The sequence below is a fragment of the Mytilus galloprovincialis genome, chromosome 3, assembly GCF_965363235.1.
Source record: "Mytilus galloprovincialis chromosome 3, xbMytGall1.hap1.1, whole genome shotgun sequence".
Classification (NCBI taxonomy): domain Eukaryota; kingdom Metazoa; phylum Mollusca; class Bivalvia; order Mytilida; family Mytilidae; genus Mytilus; species Mytilus galloprovincialis.
Genome location: NC_134840.1, coordinates 91369897 through 91386943, shown reverse-complemented (window position 1 = coordinate 91386943; position 17047 = coordinate 91369897). Strand labels below are relative to the sequence as shown.

The following is a 17047-nucleotide window of genomic DNA, read 5'->3' as shown; positions in this document are numbered from 1 at the left end:
ACTGGTGCTGTACATTTGTATTATCTTTTTAGTTTAAACATATTTATTTAAAGTGGATTGGGAAACAAGTTATCGTCACTTATATTAATCCCTTTCCACTTTCCGGGTGCGAGTACTGCCTTGTAGCGACATTAGCCTCCTCTTTTTTTCGAAATCTGCAAGAGTGTCTTTTACGTGCAAGAGATATGACTCTCTCTTAACACGGGTCAGCGATTTATTGTCGTCCCCTCCAGACGCACTAACATAGTTTCTTGAAGACCATACTCGCAAATGGTGTCAAGGAGAGCCGAAATTCAGTCCCTGAAATATTCTCCCCAGAGCGGGGATCGAACCAGGAACCTTTGTGTTAGTAGTCATATGCACTAACCACTACACCACGGCTCTCCTTACATTTCATACATCGCTTAAGTGTATCCATTTGTACACATACAAACCAAATAATTAACAAGTCACTTAAATGTTTTCAAATATATTAGTATAGTACGCAATACACGCGGTTAACTCACTAGGGGCGCTCGAATAGTGATATCGGATGTTGTATTGTTTTTTTCAGATGCTTAATCAAAACAAAAAATAAAAAAAAACAGTAAGAGATAGTAATTCCCAAGGCCAAGTCTATAGTCCAATCTGCTGATAATATCAATGACGCTCCTCGGTATGGTATACAAGTCATCACATGAGGACGATATGTTATGATATACATAGATATGATATATCCTATTATAAAGATAATCACCTGATAAACAAAGATACACGTATTTGTATATACATCTTTGGACAAAATGGATACAATATTTAAAATAGTTTTGTTTTCTTTGTGCATTCAATCATGTTTGAGTATAAAAGTAACTGTTATGGCTCCGAACAAAACTGGATTGGAAGCTGCAATAGTGATAGTCCCGGATTCGTCTATATCAGGAGCTGCGTATAAGCCTCTAGGTAAGAGGACTAAACAATCTAAGAATATAATGGTTTTTCGATAATTTAAATTAACTTATGGGAATAGGATTATATACCGTTTAACTGAATTTTGGAATAACATATTGAATAATATTAGCGAGATTTACTTAATACTGCAATATTTTACGTATAAAGTCGATGCATCTGAATTACCCGTATTATACTGGTATCAAAAATGGTATTGCAAATCGAAAAGAAAGGCAACTGAAAAAATGAAATGAATTTTATCGAAAGATAAATTCAATTTAAATCGCACATCTTCATGAATACGTCTGACCGAGGCAAAACAAATTAATGTGTAAGAAATACAGGTCACTAAACAATGAATTCGTAAATACATTGTGCATGTATTTTAACTGAGAAGCAAAATCTTGGAGTTATGGCCAGTTGCTTCAGTATGTGTGTTCACTCATAGGTTAAACATGAAAGAGTTATCAAAAGTCAACAAGAATGTTAATATACAGATCTACAAAAAATACTTAAATATTTTTCAAAATAATTACCACGTTAACTTTTAATGACTTTTTACACAAAATTTAAATTTTTATCTGTTTTTGTAAAATTTTACATCGTGGGTGACATCTTTATTAAATGACTACCTTGTGTCTGACAACTCGTATTTCTGTACTCCAGAAAGAGTACAATGACAATAGGCGAGGAGCAGCTTACAAAAATCTGGTTTATCCCAACTCATAACATTCATGTACAAGTAATGATATCTATTCCGTGTTGTACAAGTCATGATATCTATACCGTGTTGTACACGTCATGACAACTATACCGTGTTGTACACATCATTATATCTATACCGTGTTGTACACGTCATGATATCTATCCCGTGTTGTACACGACATGATATCTATACCGTGTTGTACACGTCATGATATCTATACCGTGTTGTACACGTCATGATATGTATACCGTGTTGTACACGTCATGATATCTATACCGTGTTGTACTCGTAATGATATCTTTACCGTGTTGTACACGTCATGATATCTATACCGTGTTGTACACGCATGATATCTATACCGTGTTGTACACGTCATGATATCTATACCGTGTTGTATAAGTCATGATATCTATACCGTCTTGTACAAGTCATGATACCTATACCGTCTTGTTCGTTATCGTTTGTTTGAACGTCTATTTTTTTGTGAAGGAGGTTTTGTGTGGTATAAAGTGAACTTCAATTTGGTACAAAATATTGAGATACCTGTTATCCTGTTATCTTTTATGTAAATTTTGTTTTAGTTTAGAATGTCCTTATGCATTACGTTGTACAAATATAAAACCTTTTGAAGTTTTAGATATAGTTTTACATTTGTAATTTGGTCGAATGATTTTAAATAAGTCAGAATAGTGTCAGTATTTCAAAATAATGAGTAAAATTTGAAAATGAGAAATTTAGTGGAAATTTTTCCAAACGGTCTATCGAATTTGATTGATTGATAAGTGTTTAATGCCACTTTTAACACTATTGTGCTATTTCGTGGCGGTCAGTTCTAATTGGTGGAGGAAGTCGGAGTTCTCATCGTGAGGAAAACTGACAATCCTTGTCAACTAAGATTGAATTTGAAATAAGATGGCGTTGTTCATGTAGCTATTATTAGATTATCTCAGTTGTTAAAAGAGGGACGAAAGATACCAAAGGGACAGTCAAACCCATAAAACTAAAACAAACTTTTGTTAAATTGTAAGGAACAACATAATTTTTACAAATCAATAAAGATGATAAACAATACATGGATGAGATGATAATATATATTCATATATTAAATGATTAAATGTTGTGATGTCGTTTAATAAAATGTATAGCGTAAATATAATACAAACAAAGCTGGCTTGAATATACAAGCATAGTTATTAAGACACAGTATAGATGAATGCATACTTGTTGGTTTATCTTTTTAAAAGATAATATATAATATCTTATAGGTATAAAATCCAAACAATAAATTGGAATGTTAATGAATGACACAAATACAATGAAATATACAAACATGTTACATGGATAACACAATCCATGTTTTCTTTTCTTATTCAAATGCGTTACAACATGCCTCTAATTAGATTTTCATCTGAATAATTATATTTAAAACACCGAGGAAAAAAAACCAACTGTTTTTTATATATATATTCATACACTAGAAAAAGGAAGGCGAAAGATACAAAAGTCGGTTGCAAATTGAAAACGACATTGCAAAAAACAAAACAATATCTAGAGGCAAATAACAGTATACAAAACATAGCATACAAAATACTGAAAAAAGTCACTCCAGAAGGTTGAGTAAATTATGTTTCACATGAGGTACCGGTCGTGTTGCTCATGACGGTACAAAATCGGCGATAAATGTAATTTGATGATATCCCTTTCGAGGAAAAAGGATGGAATTGCGCTACGAAAAATTAAACATATCCATCGTCATTTTCGAAACAGATATTACATAACGGTTGATCAAAGTATGGCGTCCGTAAAATTTACGATGGTATGACTTCAACCTCACCTCCTTCGTTAAATAACTTCATTGTAAGCAGCAATTGTCTATAATGGAAATCATTATAGTAATACAACCTGTGAAATATTGTATCGGCTCGGATATATATATATTCTATATAAGCAGACGCTGCTTAAATGTTATTAAATAGAAATGGTAAGTTCACAATTGGGAAGCTTAAACTAATTTTTTAGCGTAATGACTATTCTCGATCGATCTTCATCGTCAATTTTGAGATGTACGTCAAGATACGTAGCAGACATAACTGTAACTGGTGTATCGTATTTCAAGTTCGGTAATACATAAGCGTTAAACATTGTCACCAAACTTATTTCGGAATGGGACACACCTGAAAAGCGGAACGTAAAGTTTAAGCAGAAGGAAATAGTTTCTTTTTATTTTTCCTCAAAACTGCATGTGTAATATGTAACTTTTTTAGTAACGGAACAAATCGGTAAGAAGATGACCACAGCGGGTTCCGATTGAACTGCTGATTGTTTGTTTAAAAACACGTCATAAAACGTCACTTAAGTGTTTTGAATCTATATTTGTATCTACGATGACCAATGTTTGAATGAAATAATGCAAGATTAATTCTTTTCGTCTATCTGTGTGTAAACTGAAATATATTGTGTAAAGGGTATAAAAGTCAAATATAGTTTATATTATAGCTATTGTTATAACTAAATGTTATTTAAAAAAAATCCTATTATTATTCAATGCGCTCAGTATTGTTTGGTGGAGGAAGCCAGAGAGAACCGCCGACATTCGGTTGGAAAACTGACAATCATAGTCAATTCTCTAACATATATATTTGAATTACGTGCAAATATGTAAGCTCTGTCAACAATTCCATGCTAAATTCATTTGGCCAGATAAGTTTAATACTATTATCAAATTGTAGAAACAAGTAACACATATACAATTCTGAAATAACTTGTAAATGCATAAAGTTAATTAACAAAATGGAAAAGGAAAGTCATAGTAAAAAGTAAAATCACAAAAAAACTGAATTCCGAGGAAAATTCAAAACGGAAAGTCCCTAAAAAATTGACAATATTAAATACTCAAACACATCAAATGAACGGATAGCACCTGTCATATTCCTGACTTGGTAAAGTGATTTAGTAATATCGCGCCCTTTACAAGACTTATTATTGATACATTCTTGTTTAGTCTTAGTAATTTAACTTAGCTTTCAATACATATCACATGGATGATGTTTCAGCTAACGCAATACAGATCCGCAGCGCTCTCAGCTTATGGGTTGCAATTTTAGAGACGAAACCAGGTTCATTAGCATTCCCTTTTGAATTCAACTATGCATGTAACGAGTTAGTGGATAAAGGTTTCCGTGGAGATAAAGTATTTCTAGCAGGCCATGGTGATGGAGGTAGAACACATTTTTATGCTCTTTCACTTTTAATCTATCTGATCATGTTCTCTTTCAGCAAAAGTATTACAGAGCAGAAGTACTATGAGATTATGGGTTGTGGTTTTAGAGAGCACACCAACTTCACTTTTATTCCCTCTTAAATTCAACGGTGCTTGTAAGCAGTTGCTGAATGCTGGCTTTGAAGGCGACAAAGTCTTTCTAGCTGGTCACGGCTTAGGAGGTAGACTCAAATTATGGCATGATGTTTTCATATCCTTTTGATATATATATTTAATCTATAGTTTTACTTTTGTGATAAAGCTTCTAGAAAAGATTATCTGATATTTCTTCAAACCAATTTTACTTAAATCTAATCATGCACGTTCATAATTCAAAATGATGAACCTTTGTGATATACATTCGGATTTAAACATTGTGCATGCCTTTTCCGCTTCTCATTTCATTCACAATGAAATGATTGCACAAGAAATCCATTTCCATAGTTAGTTTATGTACAATAAATTGCTCTATATTTTCATATTTCTAGAAGTCCATTACTAAGAAAAGTTTGCAAACAAAAAAACGTTTACGGAGAACTCAATTGCAACTGTGAATACACTCTGATCTGTGTTGCTTTATATAAGTCTCCGTTCTTCTCCTAGTAGTGGACTTCACATTTTCTTTTAACAAGAACTGGATTTGCATTTAAGTTTAATAGTAATGTAATTTTATCTTTTGTAACTTCAAAGAAACGAAAACAAAAACCTCAAAGGGTACAATTCAAGCTATCTGAACGCTTTGTAATGAAATATTATTATTGTTTCTTGTTTATGCATATTTTGTTTGAAATCATTTTATCCTGCAATTACCCAATAAATTAAGACCTACATACTATTATTGCTTTGTTTGAACAGTGAACACCTTTTTCATTTCCCAATATCCTGCTTCTGTTAGAGACGAACGGTAATATTATAATTACTGTAAATGTTATAGATCAGGGGTCATTAAGGGCTGCATTAAAAAAAATCCCAGTTCATGACAAAATAAAAGACAATATTTGCAATTCTTTAATGTTAAATTGTAGGATAAAAATAAAAGAACTAAGTTACATGGTAACGGTATATGTAATCGCTACGATGAAACAGATGAAAGGTTTAATAAAAAAGAGGAGGATACACCAAATGGTCAATGACAATTCATATGTCAAAAATACCATGACAAAAAAAAAAAAAAAAAAAAAAAACGACGAAAAGACAAACAAAAATCTAAGGAACACGAATTCGATATAAAACAGAGGTGATTTTAGGGGTTCTGTAAGACAAAGTAACTGTGTTATACATGTAACACCCGTCGTGCTGCTCGTGTAATGTGTAACTCTGTTTTATAAATCTCATTCGGTGTTGTCCCAATTGCGGAAAGAAGGCGTCTGCGACAATTGGAACATACTCATGGTAATCTGTGACACATATCAAAGGGAATTAACGGTCAACCCAAACATGATATGGTTTGTAAAACTTGATATTTTATATCCTTATCGACAATGTACGTATGTTTACTGTGTAATTTTTTGTTTTGTTAATAAATGAATAAAAATGCAGCTTAGAACACATAAGCTATTTGAAGTAACGTCAATACAATAAACGGTTTTTGGGTTTTGCAAATAGGTTTCGTTTTAAATGTTTAGCATACATTTGATACCTTTTCATGATAAACCAAGGTTAAAAATTTATTTCATAGGTCAGAGGGCATCTAGTTATGGCCATTCAATCTTCCATAAGAATCGACTTGATGGAGTGCTGTTGTTTTCATCGTTCCTCAGCGGAAGTTATCGGCTGAACAATTATCCATACCCAGTTCTTACAATTAGTGGGGACTTAGACGGAATAACGAGAGTAACCAAAATGGTTGATGCATTCGAGTGAGTGATTTTTTGTTATAATAATGATAGTAGTTAGGTAAAATGAAGTTCCTTACATATTCGATTAACACGATCAATACATTGTTGTTCTGTGAAATAACAACCTCTAACGTGCGATACTATCAAAATTTGACCTCAGATGAATTTGGCTATGCTTTGATGTATGTTGATCATTTAGCGCCTTACGCTTCTACGCATTTATACATCACTGACTTTCAATTGTTTAATCTTGGGAATACGGAAGAAGGTAAATATATAAATTGCGGTTTTTATCCAACGTAATCATAGGTTTGAACGTAGTTTTCAATTTAGACTCGTTTATATTTTTTCGTTTGGGCTTGTATCATATTTTCCCTCCGGTTTATATGATCCGTTCATCCTGTATTGACTCTTAAAATTCAAGAGTCTATCTAAAAATGAGGGTACTTTTTCTAAAAATGAGGGTACTTTTTCTAAAAATGAGGGTACTTTTTCTAAAAATGAGAGTACTTTTTATATGGCCTTCCAAATACCGTTTCGATCCCTAACATCACTGAAGAGACATTTATTGTCGAAATCCGGTTCTGGTGTACTAAAAAAATATTGACACTGTATGTTTGTGGCATAACATCGTGGCCACAAGTTAAATTTTTTTTGTTTCTGTTTAGTATTAAATTGATATTCAGATGCATTTTGTTACCTCTTGTGATCAATTTTATTTGGCAATCGCCAATGGCAGTCAGCATGGTTAAAGAACATCAGTTGTTCGACCTGTTAGTCAAATGCGTTTTGTTTAAATATACTTTTTCACTTTTTTGGTCTTTTGGAAAATGTTGTTTGTGCTGTTTTTAGACCCTTCTACAACGAAATTTGTTTTACATGCACACGTATATAAATTGCGGTTTTTATCCAACGCGATCATAGGTTTGAACGTAGTTTTCAATTTAGACTCGTTTATATTTTTTCGTTTGGACTTGTATCATATTTTCCCTCCGGTTTATATGATCGGTTCATCCTGTATTGACTCTTAAAATTCAAGAGTCTATCTAAAAATGAGGGTACTTTTTATATGGCCTTCCAAATACCGTTTCGATCCCTAACATCACTGAAGAGACATTTATTGTCGAAATCCGGATCTGGTGTACTAAAAAAATATTGACACTGTATGTTTGTGGCATAACATCGTGGCCACAAGTTAAATTTTGTTTTGTTTCTGTTTAGTATTAAATTTATATTAAGATCCATTTTGTTACCTCTTGTGATCAATTTTATTTGACAATCGCCAATGGCAGTCAGCAGGGTTAAAGAACATCAGTTGTTCGACCTGTTAGTCAAATGCGTTTTGTTTAAATATACTTTTTCACTTTTTTGGTCTTTTGGAAAATGTTGTTTGTGCTGTTTTCAGACCCTTCTATAACGAAATTTGTTTTACATGCACACGGATATAAAATGCGGTTTTTATCTAACACAATCAAGTTTGAACGTAGTTTTCAATTTAGACTCGTTTATATATATATATAAAACATAACTTATTTTTGATTATAATGTCAGACGTATTATCTCCCATGTAACTGCTATTTTCACAAAGAGCTGATATAAACTACCATTATTTTAATTTATAGGCAGTGAAAACCGAAATATTTTGACAATGATATATCAAATTTACGTGAGGAGTATATGAATTATGTGTTAACAAAATAGTAATTCATTTATTTTCATATGAATATAAAACTTTTGAGCATTTTATTGTAATAACCAAAAGAATTTTTTTCATGTTTTTGTGTGTTTTGGGAAGTAAAAAATAATAACTGATATTTATGCGGAAATTACAGTTTTATAAACTTGGTTTAATTTTCTAGTTTGTTAGTGCATTGACCGAAAATTAGTAAAATAGTACAGTAAAAAAAAGTAAAAATAATGTAGAAATTTGAAGAATCGTGATATTTGTATCTAATCTCGAACGATACAATTTAGATTTTCTTTTTCACTTCTTACCTTTTCATTGATTTTATTACATTGCCTACTCACTTACTTACTAATTTTGCACGATTTCGTCAAACATTGTCACCTTTTAAATCAAATTTCAGAGAGTTGGAAGAAGATTTAATCCTAACTCCAACACAAAAATACACCACACCTGTAATTGTAATGGAAGGTATGAACTATGGACAGTTTGCATCTGGTACACTTCCACCAGCTGTAGCGGGTTATGATTTGAAACCAGAAATTTCCCAAAAAGATGCATATGATGCTATAGCTAACTACACGAACGCATTTATGTTGTATGTACGGGACACCAATGTATCAGAAGCAACATCTATGCTCGAAGAGGGATATTCGAAGACACAGTCGATACTTCAAGTGAGTTTTAATCATCACCGCAGTCACCAAATTTAATCATTATTATTGTTAACTTGATTTTTTGTAACTTCGTCCAAAATTGTTTATTAGCTCTAAGGGGCGAATTTGAGAATATTAACTTTATTCCACAGAAATGAAATCGGCTAATTTTCATTTTTTTTATATTTGAAAAAATTTGATAAACTAGACAGTGTTGACACACACTACTAATTAAAATTTATATTTTGACTCCCGAGTAGCATTGTATTTTCTAAAAATTAAAATTTGCTTTTTAAGCCAATTACCAGTTGCATCGATATAGGTTTCTCTGACCGCTAATTTGTTTTGAATAAATGAAGGTACAGATAATGACAAACACAAAATGCATAGTATAAAAATACGCTTATTTTACAGGAATGAAATGCAAAAGCCAATGTCAAGATTTGAATACCTAAAACTTATGATAAATATGTATTATCAAAATCAGTCTAGAACCAAACACTTATGAATATAAGCGACTAAATGATTGTTTTCAAGAAAAAATCTCATGGAAATGTATTTTTGTATAATTTCAGCCCCTTTCACAAGTGAAAGCTCTTGATGATAATGAAGAATATGTGTCACATTGGACAAACACTGCTCAGCAACTTATAGTCAATCTCCTGGATACCTCACTAGTAGAGGTAAAAGATAACACATTGTTATTATCATATAGATATTGTATTAATATTAACATATCAAAAAGCATTCAACACTTATACCGGAGTACCTGAGATCACCCCAGGTTTTGTTGCCATAAGCGAACTTGAAAGGGTTCAATTTTATCTCGATTGACTATATGATTATCACAAAAGAGATCATCGAACTCTATATAGGTCTTTAATAAATAACGGCAAATAGAGAATAAAAAGTGTTTATTGGCCCACCAGATGTAAACTTGAAGGATTATCATAATTGGGAGATTTGAATCATAATACATGTTTTAACATCTAGTAGAAATGACTTTACCAATGGGAAAGATGTATTGAATTAAATCAACTACACAGAATCCCAATATATACACTTGATAAAAACAAAAACAAAAACCCCAACCAATTTATTGATGTTCTTCCACAAAATTCAAAGCGACCTCCATAGAAGTGTTACTACCCGCATTTTCGTTAATCTATTGGAAGGATTTCGCGTTTGGATAGAATATTTAAACTGTGAGATTTTGCAATATAAGTTTTTTTTCCCTAATTTTGCTCACTTATTTATTTGAACATATCTTACTTGTTTATTTCAGTTTGATAATACCGAAGAAACACCATCACAGCCTAAATCATTTCGATTTCGCAAACCGCATCAGTCAGATATGTTAAAAATTAACAGCTCTACTGAAGTATATTTTCCAAACACAGATGGTACTAAGATTCCTCAAAGTCCCCTACAACTTAAAGCAACTATGACAAATCAAAGAGCTATTAAAACACTCTTGCCATCTGCACCTTTTGGCGCACCTGCTACCTGTCAAGATATCAATCAGGTACTTGATTTATACGCTGATTGTTTACCTCATAATTATTAACTGACATCAACATAATAATAATAACAATAATAATAATGAAAATAGTTATGTTTAGATTGTTTAATATTTGCAAGCAATCGAGATAATATGAATGCATGCCTAAAAACTTAAGTTGACTGAAATGGAACATTTTCACACCTAAAAACAGAAGTATTATTAAGTTTAAATTGTCAATGACATGCAGCGCTTTGAAGATTCTCAGTGGCACTCATACCACATCTTCCTATATCTATCTTAGCATGCGTATATCACTAGCACTAGGGGTAGTTTCTTTTTTTTTGTGTCATAATTTATCTTTTTCACTACCACTTGCGGTGTTGGCGGACTGGTTCTCTGTTTACACTCGCACAAGAGCCAATCAACGATGTGGACTTTTTAACTATATGAATTTCATTTAGATATTATTGTATTCTGAAGTTTCTTTCACACATTTGGTCTCGAGTTTGTATAACGTAGGAAAATCAAAAGTCAGGTGTTATGCGCCATGAAATCAGTATCATGCATTTTTTCTTAGTCGTATGAGAGGCATCTGTTTTCCTTGAATATTATTATAAACTTACCATTAATACCAGGCTAAAAATTGTGTACGCCAAACACATGCTTCGTCTACACAGGACTAATCAGTGACGCCAGAATCAAAACTTTTATAAAGCCAAATCAAGTACGAAGTTGAAGAGTATCAAAACCCTAAAAATTCCATACTGTTGTATGGATTCGAATTTTATAAAAAGAACATAAACTTAACGTTAGCAACAGATTTAGAAATACTTATATTGGAAAACAATTATAACAAATTATGGAACATAAGTGTTAAACTGATGGCGTATTCACTGATTTTATTTTGTTGTTAGGTTGCGGTCAAATGACCGACACTAAACATCTTCATTTATTCGTGATACTAATTTGTTTTTCTTTAATATTGTAGGATGCCTTTACACTAGCCTTTTCAAAATCTTCAGCCACAGCAAAGGCTAGATACCAGTCTAAAGGAAGGCCGATAAAATTTCTTCAAGACGTCAAAGTTACATCGAAGAACAATTGGAACCAATATGGAGATCTAAAACTTAACTACAACATAACTGGTCTGTTTGTTCAAGCATCACGTTATATATCTACAAAACCATCAGGGAGAGATGATGACTGTACCTTGTTATCGCCCTTTAGAGCAATGGAATGGATATACGTAGATTCTTTGAAAAATACAAAAGAACAAACTTATACAAATAATACATGACAGTGATAAACTTTAAAAAAAAAAAAAAAAAACATCATCTCTTGAAATTAACAACTTTCAATACATGGATACATGTATTATATTTTTAGTTTTCACACATTCTTATATTTTCTGTCATTTCTAGTGATTGTTGAATGTTTACAGTTTTTCACATAATGTTGTTTAAGTGTTGTTTTTTAAATGTTTAACGCATATCGTAGTCAAGGAATCCTGTAATTCAGTGCCTTGTTTGTTGATGTCTATCGTGTATGATTTTGGTTTTCAAGTTTGTTTTGAATTGTTGTAAATTCGCATTTGAATTATTTTACATTTTTCATAACATCTTTATAGTTGACAGTACGGAGTTTGTTCTTCTTGTTTAAGGTCATACGGTGATTGTAATAGCTTATATTTACATTACTTGAACTCTAGTGGAAAGTTGTACTTTAGCATTTAAGGTTAACGGTGATTGTAATTAAGAATTGAATGCTTCATTTTGTAAATTTATTGAAGTGTAAAAGCGTTGACCGAAGTACATTTTGTATGAAGCGCGGAAGCGCTTCATTCTAAAAATGTGCGCACGGTCAACGCTTTTACAACCCTATAAAGTTACAAAAAGCATTCAATACTTTTAATTACATTTTTTAGCTATGATCTTGAAAACACGAATTTATATATTTTTTTATTTAATTCACCTGTGCACTTTATTGTTGGACCACGTGTTATCATGAATGAAAAGTTGTATTGAGCAATGTAACTGCTTACGGAATAACACGTGATGTGCAGTTAGCCAATCAGAATAAAGTATTATAATGAAACATACATCTAATGTAATTATTAGCTTATATTTACAATACTTGAACTCTAGTGGAAAGTTGTACTTTAGCATTTAAGGTCATACGGTGATTGTAATAGCTTATATTTACAATACTTGAACTCTAGTGAAAAGTTGTACTTTAACATTTAAGGTTATACGGTGATTGTAATAGCTTATATTTACAATACTTGAACTCTAGTGGAAAGTTGTACTTTAGCATTTAAGGTCATACGGTGATTGTAATAGCTTATATTTACAATACTTGAACTCTAGTGGAAAGTTGTACTTTAGCATTTAAGGTCATACGGTGATTGTAATAGCTTATATTTATATTACTTGAACTCTAGTGGAAAGTTGTACTTTAGCATTTAAGGTCATACGTTGATTGTAATAGCCTATATTTACAATACTTGAACTCTAGTGGAAAGTTGTACTTTAGCATTTAAGGTCATACGGTGATTGCAATAGCTTATATTTACATTACTTGAACTCTAGTGAAAGTTGTACTTTAGCATTTAAGGTCATACGGTGATTGTAATAGCTTATATTTACATTACTTGAACTCTAGTGAAAGTTGTACTTTAGCAACCATGTTAAATCTCCTTAGTTGCTTATTCTTAGCACAAATCTTCCTTGCTTTTGAATATACACGAATAGTAAAAGCTTTAAGTGTTTCTTATGAATGTAATCCGAGATTGCGCTTACGAGTGACGGCACATGCATTTGTCTTTGAAAAAATCCTATAAACCTTAATACATAGACGTTACGCACGGTGTTCGGTTTAATAGTGGTAACGTTACGCGACGTCGTTTTTCTTTCATTTTTGCCAACTTCTTTACAAAACGTCAAAACTTTGCAATTTTTAAAAACAGATTTCATTTTGATTTCTGAGCATTTGTGTAAAAAAGGAAGATTGTTTAGATGACTGATTATACATTTTTGACACGTAAATCTGTATCAAATCATTATCTTATTTTATTGAAAGCATATCATTTACATATTTATCACTTTTAAAGACTGTCAATTATTGCAAGATGTGTATCCTCGGGCATGGTCAAGATTCCTTCATTACTTGTATCTAAGTCCATGCATATAAATCTCGTTGAAACAGCAGGTACCAAAGCTGTTTTGCGCTGCAGGAGTTTAAATTTTACCATTCCATCTTCAACTGTCAATTTGTTAAAGTAAAGTCCGCGAATAATTTCACTACCTTTTAGAAAATGTGCACCCCATTCATCAGTGGTATCAACGCTTAAAACTTGCGCTTTTCCCGAAGCTTTCAACAAAAAATAATCATCGTTTGGATCATCGGCAACAACGGCAATGATACATCTTCTGTTGACTAAGTCTTATATCTCGGTTTCATCCTCGTCTTCAAAATCGTTTTCCATATTAAGCTCATCTTCTCTTGTCATTGTTATTTTTCGTTCCGTTCCTGTGATATGACAATTTTGACAATGTGAATAGTTGCCATTTATACACGAATCGCATGAGTAGCAGGATAATTTTTTTTATCGAAATAATTCCGTTTTCAACGCAATGTACACGGTGAATAAACTTATTGTCTATCACTGGTTTAAATCGTCTCAGTTCGTCACGCTCTATATTATCTAATAGTCGTTTAAGTTTACAACTTGCACTTTTATTTGGTTTTTTTTTCAAATTTTGAATGGCGAATTGATACATATCTTCAGCTGTTTTGATAGTAACTTTACATCGAAGAACAGCAATATGTCTGTCGTTTCACAAAACCGTCTGCGGCGCATGTGGGCCTTTCGCATGACTGGTTTCAAAAAAATTGCGAAGTATTGATCAAATCCAAAGTCTTCTTTAGAATAACTAAAGTCACCAAGACAATGTCGGCTTTTGTATTGAGCTTGACAACCGTCTATAAATTCGTGAATCGTAGTAACATATGCAGAAATGGAACGTAAATAATAGGTTACAAGTTTTCTAACATCATGCGTGAAATACATGTCGTGTGAGTCATCTGGACTAAACACAAACAATTGTTCTGTTCTTATAGATGGGTTTTCGACGGTTCTTTCCTCTCCGTCAATTTCTAATATGGCATGTTTATATATTAATGTAACATGAATAGATATTTCGAGTCTTGCAAAATAAGATGATTGAATTTTAATTTTTTCGAAACATCGATAATTATCTGAAAAATCGTGTACGAAAATGCAGTGTTGTTGTGGAAGATTTTCTTTCAACATTTGGAACTGTTTATTTTGCCAGTTTGCGCGAAATTGGTGAGACGGGAAAGTTTTTAAAATATCTTTGAGGTAGGTAAACATTTCACCAGGCTTTGTTGTGCAATTTTCATATCTTTAATGATTGATGAACCCATCGCGGACATTTCTCTCTGTTCATTAGATGTTAATATTTGAAGTTTCTGTAAAGTAGCGACAGTTGGTGATATACTCGCACGTTTTATATGGATATATGAAGATATCAAAGCTGCACGTTTTGTTGGGGTTCTTGGCAAAGCGTCCTTCATTTTTTTTCAATGACCTGCATTCTGACATTTTAGTATTAAAAGAATTGTCAAGCTCCTCCTTTGAATATGTCCTGACTAGCTCCTTTTCCTCTATGCTTTCTTACATACTGTTATGTTTTTGCTTTATTTTACTCTTTTTATGCCTTTGTTTTCTCATGATAAGCGCCTTAGGGTTGAGACTAACATTTTTTCTGTTTTTCGCCGACTAATATTATACTCATTTTTATGTTTTAGCTTTGAATTATTTTTCTGTTGTTTACGCTTCTCGATTTTTTACTTATACTATAATATTCTTTCACTTTTAGTTTTGAAAACTTGGTCTTCGTTGACCCTGTACACTCATATCTTCCTAAAACAAAAAAGACAAGGTTTCTATGACTTCCGTTCTAAAAACAACTATCTAATGATATTTTTTTTTCATTACTTGCTCTTTACATGTTTTAGAATAAAAGTTGAATTTTTCGTGGCAGATGTATTAGACGGACTTGTATTCCATTCGATAAGATTGTTACGAGATTTGCAAATATTATCTAAGTGTACATGCATGTAATAGTTGCCACTGAACTTACCGCAAACAACAATTAAATGAGTAAATACGTAACGATAGTATTCCAATAGTAAAACTTTGATTAGTGAAAATACTTATCGATTTTTTTACGCACGAGAATTTTGATTTTAAAATAAACTCTGCATGATACTGTAATTTTTTTGTGGAAAATATCAGATCGGAAATGTTCCAGTTTAATCATTAAAAGTGTTACGAGTACATTAAGAACAGGTATTTTTTCCAAGCGCATGTAACGTCGCGAACTTTCGTTATATCTCGGTTAAAAACTGAGGTTGTCTTTTTCACTGATACTTTTTATATCGTTAATCTAATGCGATGTCAGAAGAAGAACTTTAAGCAGGTTAACAACAGAACAACAGAAGCACCGAACTGCAACAAAAATAAACGTTAGCATACATAGAAACGGACTGTTTGATAACAACTGCCATATTCCCAAATTGGTAGAGGAAATTTTAAGCAAATATAATGGGTTGAACCAGGTTTTATGGCTAGCCCAACCTCCCGCTTAGATGGCAATGTAAAAAATATATCGCTAAAATGGCAATATTACGTGGCAGGAATACAGTATAACCAAACGCAAAACACTCAGCACTGAAAAATGCATAAGTACATAATATAATTGTACATAAACAAATGTATTACCCACAGAATAACATCAGACAGCTTCCTTTAACGACAGTATACATTTGTAGGACACCACAAATAGTGACGGATTTTGTGACGTATGTATAATCTTGAAATTCATAAAGTTATATGGAACAAGATGAAAAGAGTCATAATTCGAACCCACAAACAAAAACACAACAACCAAACACATGAATGATGGATGTATAAACACTGAGACATGTCGAATAGCAATGCAAATTTACACTCTGCAAATCAGTCTCACGTGGGAATAGGTCTAGTTCGGCACTCAGCTGACATAAAGTCAAACCACAATCTCATTCAACAAAGATCAGTCACATCTCAGTCATTAATACAACAGAACGGACGTGCTTGGTCAGCTCCTCTTTACCCGCTATCTACGATGTTGGTTTACTGATGGATGGCTCAACGACTTGCAACTTTTGATGAAAAATACCAATCTGCACATACAGTTTACATTCTTGCTTGTGTAAATGCCCACGCTAGCATTATGGATGGGAGATTGTTATGCCGACTGCTGTATCCTAGATGATATATAATAAACCGCCATTTCATTGTCTAACGATTTTGGTCCTGATTAAGCTTTCTGTTATCGTTAATGGTATGTCCGAGACTCATCGACCAGTACTCCGTCATAGAGGTTAGCAGGCTGCACAGTTGACCA

The 17047-nt window shown here is 32.5% G+C and overlaps 1 protein-coding gene across 2 annotated transcripts; it reads left to right on the top strand.

Annotated features, from left to right (window-relative positions):
* The first annotated feature begins 713 nt into the window (after window positions 1–713).
* On the top strand, window positions 714–12027 carry LOC143069371 (uncharacterized). Of its 2 annotated transcripts, none has more exons than XM_076243965.1 (7): window positions 714–939; window positions 4687–4851; window positions 6571–6751; window positions 8818–9091; window positions 9646–9753; window positions 10356–10595; window positions 11563–12027. In XM_076243965.1, exons 1-7 carry the CDS (start codon window positions 783–785, stop codon window positions 11869–11871), a joined length of 1434 nt encoding a protein of 477 aa, XP_076100080.1. In that variant the 5' UTR covers window positions 714–782; the 3' UTR covers window positions 11872–12027. The 2 variants fall into 2 exon arrangements, with proteins under 2 accessions (XP_076100080.1, XP_076100079.1); XM_076243964.1 differs by lacking the exon at window positions 4687–4851 and adding an exon at window positions 4910–5074 and having other exon boundaries at window positions 767–939.
* Window positions 12028–17047: the final 5020 nt, after the last annotated feature.

Coding starts and splice junctions, on each gene's coding strand:
- LOC143069371 (XM_076243965.1), top strand. CDS start 783: ATGGATACAATATTTAAAATAGTTTTGTTTTCTTTGTGCATTCAATCA. Junction 6,752..8,817: donor AAAATGGTTGATGCATTCGA/GTGAGTGATTTT, acceptor ATCAAATTTCAG/AGAGTTGGAAGAAGATTTAA. Junction 10,596..11,562: donor CCTGTCAAGATATCAATCAG/GTACTTGATTTA, acceptor TTAATATTGTAG/GATGCCTTTACACTAGCCTT.